The following is a 15,000-nucleotide window of genomic DNA, read 5'->3' on the forward strand; positions in this document are numbered from 1 at the left end:
GGGTAGCTGAGTGAGTAGCTGAGTGAGTGGGTAGCTGAATGGGTAGCTGGGTGGGTAGCTGAGTGAGTAGCTGAGTGAGTAGCTGAGTGAGTGGGTGGCTGAGTGGGTAGCTGAGTGGGTAGCTGAGTAAGTGGGTAGCTGAGTGAGTAGCTGAGTGGGTAGCTGGGTGAGTAGCTGAGTGGGTAGCTGAGTGGGTAGCTGGGTGGGTAGCTGAGTGGGTAGCTGAGTGGGTAGCTGAGTGACTGGGTAGGTGAGTGGGTAGGTGAGTGGGTAGCTGAGTGAGTAGCTGAGTGGGTAGCTGAGTGAGTAGCTGAGTGAGTAGCTGAGTGAGTGGGTAGGTGAGTGGGTAGCTGAGTGAGTAGCTGTGTGAGTGGGTAGCTGAGTGAGTGAGTAGCTGAGTGAGTAGCTGAGTGGGTAACGGAGTATGTAGCTGAGTGAGCGAGTAGCTGAGTGTGTAGCTGAGTGAGTGAGTAGCTGAGTGAGGAGCTGAGTGAGTAGCTGAGTGGGTAGCTGAGTGGGTAGCTGAGTGGGTAGCTGAGTGAGTAGCTGAGTGAGTAGCTGAGTGAGTAGCTGAGTGGGTGGCTGAGTGAGTTGCTGAGTGGGTAGCTGAGTGAGTAGCTGAGTGAGTGGGTAGCTGAGTGGGTAGCTGAGTGGGTAGCTGAGTGGGTAGCTGAGTGAGTAGCTGAGTGAGTAGCTAAGTGGGTAGCTGAGTGGGTAGCTGAGTGGGTAGCTGAGTGGGTAGCTGAGTGAGTAGCTGAGTGGGTAGCTGAGTGGGTAGCTGAGTGGGTAGCTGAGTGGGTAGCTGAGTGGGTAGCTGAGCGGGTAGCTGAGCGGGTAGCTGAGTGAGTGGGCAGCTGAGTGAGTGGGTAGCTGAGTGAGTAGCCGAGTGGGTAGCTGAGTGGGTAGCTGAGTGAGTAGCTGAGTGGGTAGCTAAGTGGGTAGCTGAGTGAGTAGCTGAGTGGGTAGCTAAGTGGGTAGCTGAGTGGGTAGCTGAGTTAGTAGCTGAGTGGGTAGCTGAGTGGGTAGCTGAGTGGGTAGCTGAGTGAGTAGCTGAGTGAGTAGCTAAGTGGGTAGCTGAATGGGTAGCTGAGTGGGTAGCTGAGTGAGTAGCTGAGTGGGTAGCTGAGTGAGTGGGTAGCTGAGTGGGTAGCTGAGTGGGTAGCTGAGTGGGTAGCTGAGTGGGTAGCTGAGTGAGTGGGTAGCTGAGTGAGTGGGTAGCTGAGTGGGTAGCTGAGTGGGTAGCTGAGAGGGTAGCTGAGTGAGTGGGTAGCTGAGTGGGTAGCTGAGTGGGTAGCTGAGTGGGTAGCTGAGTGAGTGGGTAGTTGAGTGGGTAGCTGAGTGGGTAGCTGAGTGGGTAGCTGAGTGGGTAGCTGAGTGGGTAGCTGAGTGGGTAGCTGAGTGGCTAGCTGAGTGGGTAGCTGAGTGGGTAGCTGAGTGGCTAGCTGAGTGGGTAGCTGAGTGGGTAGCTGAGTGGCTAGCTGAGTGGGTAGCTGAGTGGCTAGCTTGCGTACCTGGAAGAATGCGTTCATGTTGACTCCGAGGGACCCGAAGTGGAATGTCCGTGACACGTCAGGGATGACACATTCACGTCCCTGCCGTTGCTGAGGCATCCTCATCCACACGTCCCAGTCCCACAACTACCACAACAACAACAACAACATCAACATCAACAACATCATCAACAACAACATCAACAACTACAACATCATCAACAACAACAACAACCACAACAACAACAACAACATCAACAACTACAACATCATCAACAACAACAACAACATGAACAACAACAACAACCACAACAACAACATCATCAACAACAACAACAACAACCACAACAACAACAACATCATCATCAACAACAACAACAACTACCACAACAACAACATCATCAACAACAACTACCACAACAACAACAACAACATCATCATCAACAACAACAACAACAACTACCACAACAACAACAACAACATCATCAACATCATCAACAACTACCACAACTACCACAACAACAACATCAACAACATCAACAATCACAACATCATCAACAACAACATCATCATCCACACGTCCCAGTCCCACAACTACCACAACAACAACAATCAACAACAACATCATCAACAACAACATCATCAACAACAACATCATCATCCACACGTCCCAGTCCCACAACTACCACAACAACAACAACATCATCAACAACAACAACTACCACAACTACCACAACAACATCAACAACAACATCAACAACATCAACAACAACTACCACAACAACAACAACAACATCAACAACAACAATCACAACAACAACAATCACAACAACTACCACAACAACAATCACAACAACAACAACCACAACAACAACAATCACAACAACAATCACAACAACAATCACAACAACAATCAACCACAACAACAACAATCACAACAACAATCACAACAACAACAACCACAACAACAACAATCACAACAACAATCACAACAACAACTGGCTACCATGAGAGATTCGTTCATGAGGCCATTCACATATACAAGCACAGAGACAATTTCAACCGAGAAGATGGATTCAGGCTTAGTAACCACTGGAAAGATGTGTTAAATCATTTCTGTTCTTAATTCATTGTAATTTTACGATGACCTTCAGACCGCAGCTCTTTCGCCAGCATTGCCTCTTAATACCTCTCACACCACGGTTAATGGTATGGTTTACAACATGGAGTATACTAGGGCTTCGCAGCTGTCTCTCTCCCCCTCCTCTGTTCCGACCATGGACGAACTCGTCCGTCTGAACGGGGCCCGTAGCTATCCGTGGTACGGAAATTTGAGGGTAAGAATCCACCCATTTTTTCGCCATATAGCATTGTGATATATAACGACTTATGGTTGGTAGCTTAGCTGATTGGAGAATATAGAGTTTATTGATAACATGAAGGTAATTTATATTTTAGTTTTTATTGGTTCACTATATAGTACTGTGAATAGCTCAGATTTGTAGTCATTTCTGTGATCAGTCACTAGCAAATCACCCAGTTATTTCAATGCTAAATTCGCCTAGTTATTTCAATGCTAAATTCTCCTGTTTTGATTGGTACTAAGTGCCTCGGTGAATGTGTATGCTCTGACTTCAACGTAACTATTTCTGTAGCAGTTACAAGCGAATGCCTTAATTTAGCTATTTCAATGCTAAATTCTATGCTAATTCCTTTTAACAATGGGTGCCTCTGCGGATGTGTATGCTTTAACTTTTAACATAGCTATTTCTGTGACCAGTCACAAGTTAATCATTCAGCCTTTTCAATGCTAAATTTTATGCTAATTCCTTCGTCAAGGCTCTTTGTTCCTCTCACACAGCTTAAAAGCCGTGATCTGAACGTGGCTCTCTCACTCCAGCGCTGTCCTACCAGACAGTCTCGCTCCCTTCACCTGATGAAGGCCGCTTGTGTTGTGGCCGAAACGTCGTGAGAATATTATTGTGTTATTTTATTTTATCAATTTATTATTTTATTCTCATTCTACGTGACTTTACCGAAAGAACCAAAGAAGAGGCTGTAGCTCGTCCAGGTAGAGTGAACGTGACAGTGACTAACTAAGTGACTAAGTGACTGACTAAGTGACCTTCTCAGGTGTAGGCCAGGCAGGCTGTAGCTCGTCCAGGTAGAGTGAACGTGACAGTGACTAAGTGACTAAGTGACTGACTAAGTGACCTTCTCAGGTGTAGGCCAGGCAGGCTATAGCTCGTCCAGGTAGAGTGATCGTGACAGTGACTAACTAAGTGACTAAGTGACTGACTAAGTGACCTTCTCAGGTGTAGGCCAGGCAGGCTGTAGCTCGTCCAGGTAGAGTGATCGTGACAGTGACTAACTAAGTGACTAAGTGACTGACTAAGTGACCTTCTCAGGTGTAGGCCAGGCAGGCTGTAGCTCGTCCAGGTAGAGTGAACGTGACAGTGACTAAGTGACTAAGTGACTGACTAAGTGACCTTCTCAGGTGTAGGCCAGGCAGGCTATAGCTCGTCCAGGTAGAGTGATCGTGACAGTGACTAACTAAGTGACTAAGTGACTAAGTGACTGACTAAGTGACTAAGTGACTGACTAAGTGACTACCTTCTCAGGTGTAGGCCAGGCAGGCTGTAGCTCGTCCAGGTAGAGTGATCGTGACAGTGACTAACTAAGTGACTAAGTGACTGACTAAGTGACCTTCTCAGGTGTAGGCCAGGCAGGCTGTAGCTCGTCCAGGTAGAGTGAACGTGACAGTGACTAACTAAGTGACTAAGTGACTGAATAAGTGACCTTCTCAGGTGTAGGCCAGGCAGGCTGTAGCTCGTCCAGGTAGAGTGATCGTGACAGTGACTGACTAAGTGACTAAGTGACTAACTAGTGACTAAGTGACTGACTAAGTGACTAAGTGACTAACTGACTGACTAAGTGACTAAGTGACTAACTAGTGAGTAAGTGACTAACTAACTGACTAAGTGACTACCTTCTCAGGTGTAGGCCAGGCAGGCTGTAGCTCGTCCAGGTAGAGTGATCGTGACAGTGACTGACTAAGTGACTAAGTGACTGACTAAGTGACTGACTAAGTGACTAAGTGACTACCTTCTCAGGTGTAGGCCAGGCAGGCTGTAGCTTGTCCAGGTAGAGTGATCGTGACAGTGACTAACTAAGTGACTAAGTGACTACCTTCTCAGGTGTAGGCCAGGCAGGCTGTAGCTCGTCCAGGTAGAGTGATCGTGACAGTGACTAACTAAGTGACTAAGTGACTGACTAAGTGACTAACTAAGTGACTAACTAAGTGACTGACTAAGTGACTACCTTCTCAGGTGTAGGCCAGGCAGGCTGTAGCTCGTCCAGGTAGAGTGATCGTGACAGTGACTGACTAAGTGACTAAGTGACTGACTAAGTGACTAACTAAGTGACTAAGTGACTACCTTCTCAGGTGTAGGCCAGGCAGGCTGTAGCTCGTCCAGGTAGAGTGATCGTGACAGTGACTGACTAAGTGACTAAGTGACTGACTAAGTGACTAACTAAGTGACTAACTAAGTGACTGACTAAGTGACTACCTTCTCAGGTGTAGGCCAGGCAGGCTGTAGCTCGTCCAGGTAGAGTGATCGTGACAGTGACTGACTAAGTGACTAAGTGACTAAGTGACTGACTAAGTGACTGACTAAGTGACTGACTAAGTGACTACCTTCTCAGGTGTAGGCCAGGCAGGCTGTATCTCGTCCAGGTAGAGTGATCGTGACAGTGACTGACTAAGTGACTAAGTGACTGACTAAGTGACCTTCTCAGGTGTAGGCCAGGCAGGCTGTAGCTCGTCCAGGTAGAGTGATCGTGACAGTGACTGACTAAGTGACTAAGTGACTGACTAAGTGACTGACTAAGTGACTGACTAAGTGACTACCTTCTCAGGTGTAGGCCAGGCAGGCTGTAGCTCGTCCAGGTAGAGTGAACGTGACAGTGACTGACTAAGTGACTAAGTGACTGACTAAGTGACTACCTTCTCAGGTGTAGGCCAGGCAGGCTGTAGCTCGTCCAGGTAGAGTGATCGTGACAGTGACTGACTAAGTGACTAAGTGACTAACTAGTGACTAAGTGACTGACTAAGTGACTAACTGACTGACTAAGTGACTGACTAAGTGACTGACTAAGTGACTGACTAAGTGACTAACTAAGTGACTAAGTGACTACCTTCTCAGGTGTAGGCCAGGCAGGCTGTAGCTTGTCCAGGTAGAGTGATCGTGACAGTGACTGACTAAGTGACTAAGTGACTGACTAGTGACTAAGTGACTGACTAAGTGACGAACTGACTGACTAAGTGACTGACTAAGTGACAGTGACTAACTAAGTGACTAAGTGACTACCTTCTCAGGTGTAGGCCGGGCAGGCTGTAGCTCGTCCAGGTAGAGTGATCGTGACAGTGACTGACTAAGTGACTAAGTGACTGACTAAGTGACTGATTAAGTGACTGACTAAGTGACTACCTTCTCAGGTGTAGGCCAGGCAGGCTGTAGCTCGTCCAGGTAGAGTGAACGTGACAGTGACTAACTAAGTGACTAAGTGACTGACTAAGTGACCTTCTCAGGTGTAGGCCAGGCAGGCTGTAGCTCGTCCAGGTAGAGTGATCGTGACAGTGACTGACTAAGTGACTAAGTGACTAACTAGTGACTAAGTGACTGACTAAGTGACTAAGTGACTAACTGACTGACTAAGTGACTAAGTGACTAACTAGTGAGTAAGTGACTAACTAACTGACTAAGTGACTACCTTCTCAGGTGTAGGCCAGGCAGGCTGTAGCTCGTCCAGGTAGAGTGATCGTGACAGTGACTGACTAAGTGACTAAGTGACTGACTAAGTGACTGACTAAGTGACTAAGTGACTACCTTCTCAGGTGTAGGCCAGGCAGGCTGTAGCTCGTCCAGGTAGAGTGATCGTGACAGTGACTAACTAAGTGACTAAGTGACTACCTTCTCAGGTGTAGGCCAGGCAGACTGTAGCTCGTCCAGGTAGAGTGATCGTGACAGTGACTAACTAAGTGACTAAGTGACTGACTAAGTGACTAACTAAGTGACTAACTAAGTGACTGACTAAGTGACTACCTTCTCAGGTGTAGGCCAGGCAGGCTGTAGCTCGTCCAGGTAGAGTGATCGTGACAGTGACTGACTAAGTGACTAAGTGACTGACTAAGTGACTAACTAACTGACTAAGTGACTACCTTCTCAGGTGTAGGCCAGGCAGGCTGTAGCTCGTCCAGGTAGAGTGATCGTGACAGTGACTGACTAAGTGACTAAGTGACTGACTAAGTGACTGACTAAGTGACTAAGTGACTACCTTCTCAGGTGTAGGCCAGGCAGGCTGTAGCTCGTCCAGGTAGAGTGATCGTGACAGTGACTAACTAAGTGACTAAGTGACTGACTAAGTGACTAACTAAGTGACTAACTAAGTGACTGACTAAGTGACTACCTTCTCAGGTGTAGGCCAGGCAGGCTGTAGCTCGTCCAGGTAGAGTGATCGTGACAGTGACTGACTAAGTGACTAAGTGACTGACTAAGTGACCTTCTCAGGTGTAGGCCAGGCAGGCTGTAGCTCGTCCAGGTAGAGTGATCGTGACAGTGACTAACTAAGTGACTAAGTGACTGACTAAGTGACTGACTAAGTGACTACCTTCTCATGTGTAGGCCAGGCAGGCTGTAGCTCGTCCAGGTAGAGTGATCGTGACAGTGACTGACTAAGTAACTAAGTGACTGACTAAGTGACTGACTAAGTGACTAAGTGACTACCTTCTCAGGTGTAGGCCAGGCAGGCTGTAGCTCGTCCAGGTAGAGTGATCGTGACAGTGACTGACTAAGTGACTGACTAAGTGACTACCTTCTCAGGTGTAGGCCAGGCAGGCTGTAGCTCGTCCAGGTAGAGTGATCGTGACAGTGACTAACTAAGTGACTAAGTGACTAAGTGACTGACTAAGTGACCTTCTCAGGTGTAGGCCAGGCAGGCTGTAGCTCGTCCAGGTAGAGTGATCGTGACAGTGACTAACTAAGTGACTAAGTGACTGACTAAGTGACTAACTAAGTGACTAACTAAGTGACTAACTAAGTGACTAACTAAGTGACTGACTAAGTGACTAACTAAGTGACTGACTAAGTGACTACCTTCTCAGGTGTAGGCCAGGCAGGCTGTAGCTCGTCCAGGTAGAGTGATCGTGACAGTGACTGACTAAGTGACTAAGTGACTGACTAAGTGACTAACTAAGTGACTAAGTGACTACCTTCTCAGGTGTAGGCCAGGCAGGCTGTAGCTCGTCCAGGTAGAGTGATCGTGACAGTGCCTGACTAAGTGACTGACTAAGTGACTGACTAAGTGACCTTCTCAGGTGTAGGCCAGGCAGGCTGTAGCTCGTCCAGGTAGAGTGATCGTGACAGTGACTAACTAAGTGACTAAGTGACTGACTAAGTGACTAACTAAGTGACTGACTAAGTGACTGACTAAGTGACTACCTTCTCAGGTGTAGGCCAGGCAGGCTGTAGCTCGTCCAGGTAGAGTGATCGTGACAGTGACTAAGTGACTAAGTGATTGACTAAGTGACTAACTAAGTGACTAACTAAGTGACTGACTAAGTGACTACCTTCTCAGGTGTAGGCCAGGCAGGCTGTAGCTCGTCCAGGTAGAGTGATCGTGACAGTGACTAACTAAGTGACTAAGTGACTGACTAAGTGACTGACTAAGTGACTGACTAAGTGACTAAGTGACTGACTAAGTGACTGACTAAGTGACTGACTAAGTGACTAACTAAGTGACTAACTAAGTGACTGACTAAGTGACTAACTAAGTGACTGACTAAGTGACCTTCTCAGGTGTAGGCCAGGCAGGCTGTAGCTCGTCCAGGTAGAGTGATCGTGACAGTGACTGACTAAGTGACTAAGTGACTGACTAAGTGACTGACTAAGTGACTAAGTGACTACCTTCTCAGGTGTAGGCCAGGCAGGCTGTAGCTTGTCCAGGTAGAGTGATCGTGACAGTGACTAACTAAGTGACTAAGTGACTACCTTCTCAGGTGTAGGCCAGGCAGGCTGTAGCTCGTCCAGGTAGAGTGATCGTGACAGTGACTAACTAAGTGACTAAGTGACTGACTAAGTGACTAACTAAGTGACTAACTAAGTGACTGACTAAGTGACTACCTTCTCAGGTGTAGGCCAGGCAGGCTGTAGCTCGTCCAGGTAGAGTGATCGTGACAGTGACTGACTAAGTGACTAAGTGACTGACTAAGTGACTAACTAAGTGACTAAGTGACTACCTTCTCAGGTGTAGGCCAGGCAGGCTGTAGCTCGTCCAGGTAGAGTGATCGTGACAGTGACTGACTAAGTGACTAAGTGACTGACTAAGTGACTAACTAAGTGACTAACTAAGTGACTGACTAAGTGACTACCTTCTCAGGTGTAGGCCAGGCAGGCTGTAGCTCGTCCAGGTAGAGTGATCATGACAGTGACTGACTAAGTGACTAAGTGACTAAGTGACTGACTAAGTGACTGACTAAGTGACTGACTAAGTGACTACCTTCTCAGGTGTAGGCCAGGCAGGCTGTATCTCGTCCAGGTAGAGTGATCGTGACAGTGACTGACTAAGTGACTAAGTGACTGACTAAGTGACCTTCTCAGGTGTAGGCCAGGCAGGCTGTAGCTCGTCCAGGTAGAGTGATCGTGACAGTGACTGACTAAGTGACTAAGTGACTGACTAAGTGACTGACTAAGTGACTGACTAAGTGACTACCTTCTCAGGTGTAGGCCAGGCAGGCTGTAGCTCGTCCAGGTAGAGTGAACGTGACAGTGACTGACTAAGTGACTAAGTGACTGACTAAGTGACTACCTTCTCAGGTGTAGGCCAGGCAGGCTGTAGCTCGTCCAGGTAGAGTGATCGTGACAGTGACTGACTAAGTGACTAAGTGACTAACTAGTGACTAAGTGACTGACTAAGTGACTAACTGACTGACTAAGTGACTGACTAAGTGACTGACTAAGTGACTGACTAAGTGACTAACTAAGTGACTAAGTGACTACCTTCTCAGGTGTAGGCCAGGCAGGCTGTAGCTTGTCCAGGTAGAGTGATCGTGACAGTGACTGACTAAGTGACTAAGTGACTGACTAGTGACTAAGTGACTGACTAAGTGACGAACTGACTGACTAAGTGACTGACTAAGTGACAGTGACTAACTAAGTGACTAAGTGACTACCTTCTCAGGTGTAGGCCGGGCAGGCTGTAGCTCGTCCAGGTAGAGTGATCGTGACAGTGACTGACTAAGTGACTAAGTGACTGACTAAGTGACTGATTAAGTGACTGACTAAGTGACTACCTTCTCAGGTGTAGGCCAGGCAGGCTGTAGCTCGTCCAGGTAGAGTGAACGTGACAGTGACTAACTAAGTGACTAAGTGACTGACTAAGTGACCTTCTCAGGTGTAGGCCAGGCAGGCTGTAGCTCGTCCAGGTAGAGTGATCGTGACAGTGACTGACTAAGTGACTAAGTGACTAACTAGTGACTAAGTGACTGACTAAGTGACTAAGTGACTAACTGACTGACTAAGTGACTAAGTGACTAACTAGTGAGTAAGTGACTAACTAACTGACTAAGTGACTACCTTCTCAGGTGTAGGCCAGGCAGGCTGTAGCTCGTCCAGGTAGAGTGATCGTGACAGTGACTGACTAAGTGACTAAGTGACTGACTAAGTGACTGACTAAGTGACTAAGTGACTACCTTCTCAGGTGTAGGCCAGGCAGGCTGTAGCTCGTCCAGGTAGAGTGATCGTGACAGTGACTAACTAAGTGACTAAGTGACTACCTTCTCAGGTGTAGGCCAGGCAGACTGTAGCTCGTCCAGGTAGAGTGATCGTGACAGTGACTAACTAAGTGACTAAGTGACTGACTAAGTGACTAACTAAGTGACTAACTAAGTGACTGACTAAGTGACTACCTTCTCAGGTGTAGGCCAGGCAGGCTGTAGCTCGTCCAGGTAGAGTGATCGTGACAGTGACTGACTAAGTGACTAAGTGACTGACTAAGTGACTAACTAACTGACTAAGTGACTACCTTCTCAGGTGTAGGCCAGGCAGGCTGTAGCTCGTCCAGGTAGAGTGATCGTGACAGTGACTGACTAAGTGACTAAGTGACTGACTAAGTGACTGACTAAGTGACTAAGTGACTACCTTCTCAGGTGTAGGCCAGGCAGGCTGTAGCTCGTCCAGGTAGAGTGATCGTGACAGTGACTAACTAAGTGACTAAGTGACTGACTAAGTGACTAACTAAGTGACTAACTAAGTGACTGACTAAGTGACTACCTTCTCAGGTGTAGGCCAGGCAGGCTGTAGCTCGTCCAGGTAGAGTGATCGTGACAGTGACTGACTAAGTGACTAAGTGACTGACTAAGTGACCTTCTCAGGTGTAGGCCAGGCAGGCTGTAGCTCGTCCAGGTAGAGTGATCGTGACAGTGACTGACTAAGTGACTAAGTGACTGACTAAGTGACTAACTAAGTGACTAAGTGACTACCTTCTCAGGTGTAGGCCAGGCAGGCTGTAGCTCGTCCAGGTAGAGTGATCGTGACAGTGCCTGACTAAGTGACTGACTAAGTGACTGACTAAGTGACCTTCTCAGGTGTAGGCCAGGCAGGCTGTAGCTCGTCCAGGTAGAGTGATCGTGACAGTGACTAACTAAGTGACTAAGTGACTGACTAAGTGACTAACTAAGTGACTAACTAAGTGACTGACTAAGTGACTACCTTCTCAGGTGTAGGCCAGGCAGGCTGTAGCTCGTCCAGGTAGAGTGATCGTGACAGTGACTAAGTGACTAAGTGATTGACTAAGTGACTAACTAAGTGACTAACTAAGTGACTGACTAAGTGACTACCTTCTCAGGTGTAGGCCAGGCAGGCTGTAGCTCGTCCAGGTAGAGTGATCGTGACAGTGACTAACTAAGTGACTAAGTGACTGACTAAGTGACTGACTAAGTGACTGACTAAGTGACTAAGTGACTGACTAAGTGACTGACTAAGTGACTGACTAAGTGACTAACTAAGTGACTAACTAAGTGACTGACTAAGTGACTAACTAAGTGACTGACTAAGTGACCTTCTCAGGTGTAGGCCAGGCAGGCTGTAGCTCGTCCAGGTAGAGTGATCGTGACAGTGACTGACTAAGTGACTAAGTGACTGACTAAGTGACTGACTAAGTGACTAAGTGACTACCTTCTCAGGTGTAGGCCAGGCAGGCTGTAGCTTGTCCAGGTAGAGTGATCGTGACAGTGACTAACTAAGTGACTAAGTGACTACCTTCTCAGGTGTAGGCCAGGCAGGCTGTAGCTCGTCCAGGTAGAGTGATCGTGACAGTGACTAACTAAGTGACTAAGTGACTGACTAAGTGACTAACTAAGTGACTAACTAAGTGACTGACTAAGTGACTACCTTCTCAGGTGTAGGCCAGGCAGGCTGTAGCTCGTCCAGGTAGAGTGATCGTGACAGTGACTGACTAAGTGACTAAGTGACTGACTAAGTGACTAACTAAGTGACTAAGTGACTACCTTCTCAGGTGTAGGCCAGGCAGGCTGTAGCTCGTCCAGGTAGAGTGATCGTGACAGTGACTGACTAAGTGACTAAGTGACTGACTAAGTGACTAACTAAGTGACTAACTAAGTGACTGACTAAGTGACTACCTTCTCAGGTGTAGGCCAGGCAGGCTGTAGCTCGTCCAGGTAGAGTGATCGTGACAGTGACTGACTAAGTGACTAAGTGACTAAGTGACTGACTAAGTGACTGACTAAGTGACTGACTAAGTGACTACCTTCTCAGGTGTAGGCCAGGCAGGCTGTATCTCGTCCAGGTAGAGTGATCGTGACAGTGACTGACTAAGTGACTAAGTGACTGACTAAGTGACCTTCTCAGGTGTAGGCCAGGCAGGCTGTAGCTCGTCCAGGTAGAGTGATCGTGACAGTGACTGACTAAGTGACTAAGTGACTGACTAAGTGACTGACTAAGTGACTGACTAAGTGACTACCTTCTCAGGTGTAGGCCAGGCAGGCTGTAGCTCGTCCAGGTAGAGTGAACGTGACAGTGACTGACTAAGTGACTAAGTGACTGACTAAGTGACTACCTTCTCAGGTGTAGGCCAGGCAGGCTGTAGCTCGTCCAGGTAGAGTGATCGTGACAGTGACTGACTAAGTGACTAAGTGACTAACTAGTGACTAAGTGACTGACTAAGTGACTAACTGACTGACTAAGTGACTGACTAAGTGACTGACTAAGTGACTGACTAAGTGACTAACTAAGTGACTAAGTGACTACCTTCTCAGGTGTAGGCCAGGCAGGCTGTAGCTTGTCCAGGTAGAGTGATCGTGACAGTGACTGACTAAGTGACTAAGTGACTGACTAGTGACTAAGTGACTGACTAAGTGACGAACTGACTGACTAAGTGACTGACTAAGTGACAGTGACTAACTAAGTGACTAAGTGACTACCTTCTCAGGTGTAGGCCGGGCAGGCTGTAGCTCGTCCAGGTAGAGTGATCGTGACAGTGACTGACTAAGTGACTAAGTGACTGACTAAGTGACTGATTAAGTGACTGACTAAGTGACTACCTTCTCAGGTGTAGGCCAGGCAGGCTGTAGCTCGTCCAGGTAGAGTGAACGTGACAGTGACTAACTAAGTGACTAAGTGACTGACTAAGTGACCTTCTCAGGTGTAGGCCAGGCAGGCTGTAGCTCGTCCAGGTAGAGTGATCGTGACAGTGACTGACTAAGTGACTAAGTGACTAACTAGTGACTAAGTGACTGACTAAGTGACTAAGTGACTAACTGACTGACTAAGTGACTAAGTGACTAACTAGTGAGTAAGTGACTAACTAACTGACTAAGTGACTACCTTCTCAGGTGTAGGCCAGGCAGGCTGTAGCTCGTCCAGGTAGAGTGATCGTGACAGTGACTGACTAAGTGACTAAGTGACTGACTAAGTGACTGACTAAGTGACTAAGTGACTACCTTCTCAGGTGTAGGCCAGGCAGGCTGTAGCTCGTCCAGGTAGAGTGATCGTGACAGTGACTAACTAAGTGACTAAGTGACTACCTTCTCAGGTGTAGGCCAGGCAGACTGTAGCTCGTCCAGGTAGAGTGATCGTGACAGTGACTAACTAAGTGACTAAGTGACTGACTAAGTGACTAACTAAGTGACTAACTAAGTGACTGACTAAGTGACTACCTTCTCAGGTGTAGGCCAGGCAGGCTGTAGCTCGTCCAGGTAGAGTGATCGTGACAGTGACTGACTAAGTGACTAAGTGACTGACTAAGTGACTAACTAACTGACTAAGTGACTACCTTCTCAGGTGTAGGCCAGGCAGGCTGTAGCTCGTCCAGGTAGAGTGATCGTGACAGTGACTGACTAAGTGACTAAGTGACTGACTAAGTGACTGACTAAGTGACTAAGTGACTACCTTCTCAGGTGTAGGCCAGGCAGGCTGTAGCTCGTCCAGGTAGAGTGATCGTGACAGTGACTAACTAAGTGACTAAGTGACTGACTAAGTGACTAACTAAGTGACTAACTAAGTGACTGACTAAGTGACTACCTTCTCAGGTGTAGGCCAGGCAGGCTGTAGCTCGTCCAGGTAGAGTGATCGTGACAGTGACTGACTAAGTGACTAAGTGACTGACTAAGTGACCTTCTCAGGTGTAGGCCAGGCAGGCTGTAGCTCGTCCAGGTAGAGTGATCGTGACAGTGACTAACTAAGTGACTAAGTGACTGACTAAGTGACTGACTAAGTGACTACCTTCTCATGTGTAGGCCAGGCAGGCTGTAGCTCGTCCAGGTAGAGTGATCGTGACAGTGACTGACTAAGTAACTAAGTGACTGACTAAGTGACTGACTAAGTGACTAAGTGACTACCTTCTCAGGTGTAGGCCAGGCAGGCTGTAGCTCGTCCAGGTAGAGTGATCGTGACAGTGACTGACTAAGTGACTGACTAAGTGACTACCTTCTCAGGTGTAGGCCAGGCAGGCTGTAGCTCGTCCAGGTAGAGTGATCGTGACAGTGACTAACTAAGTGACTAAGTGACTAAGTGACTGACTAAGTGACTGACTAAGTGACCTTCTCAGGTGTAGGCCAGGCAGGCTGTAGCTCGTCCAGGTAGAGTGATCGTGACAGTGACTAACTAAGTGACTAAGTGACTAAGTGACTAACTAAGTGACTGACTAAGTGACCTTCTCAGGTGTAGGCCAGGCAGGCTGTAGCTCGTCCAGGTAGAGTGATCGTGACAGTGACTAACTAAGTGACTAAGTGACTGACTAAGTGACTAACTAAGTGACTAACTAAGTGACTAACTAAGTGACTAACTAAGTGACTGACTAAGTGACTAACTAAGTGACTGACTAAGTGACTACCTTCTCAGGTGTAGGCCAGGCAGGCTGTAGCTCGTCCAGGTAGAGTGATCGTGACAGTGACTGACTAAGTGACTAAGTGACTGACTAAGTGACTAACTAAGTG

At 47.5% G+C, this 15,000-nt stretch overlaps 1 protein-coding gene across 2 annotated transcripts in view; it reads right to left on the reverse strand.

Moving 5' to 3' along the window:
- LOC116938470 (protein O-linked-mannose beta-1,2-N-acetylglucosaminyltransferase 1) overlaps positions 1 to 15,000 on the reverse strand; it is a 125,711-nt gene that overhangs the window by 50,323 nt on the left and 60,388 nt on the right. For both annotated transcript variants that reach the window (XM_076056838.1, XM_076056839.1), the window contains one exon: positions 1,512 to 1,637. In XM_076056838.1, coding sequence (XP_075912953.1) covers positions 1,512 to 1,637 — 126 coding nt within the window. The remainder of the gene's footprint in view (positions 1 to 1,511; positions 1,638 to 15,000) is intronic.

Source organism: Petromyzon marinus, chromosome 78, assembly GCF_048934315.1.
Source record: "Petromyzon marinus isolate PM22_M1 ecotype Great Lakes invasive population chromosome 78, UKy_Petmar_22M1.pri1.0, whole genome shotgun sequence".
In the NCBI taxonomy this organism is placed as follows: Eukaryota; Metazoa; Chordata; class Hyperoartia; order Petromyzontiformes; family Petromyzontidae; genus Petromyzon; species Petromyzon marinus.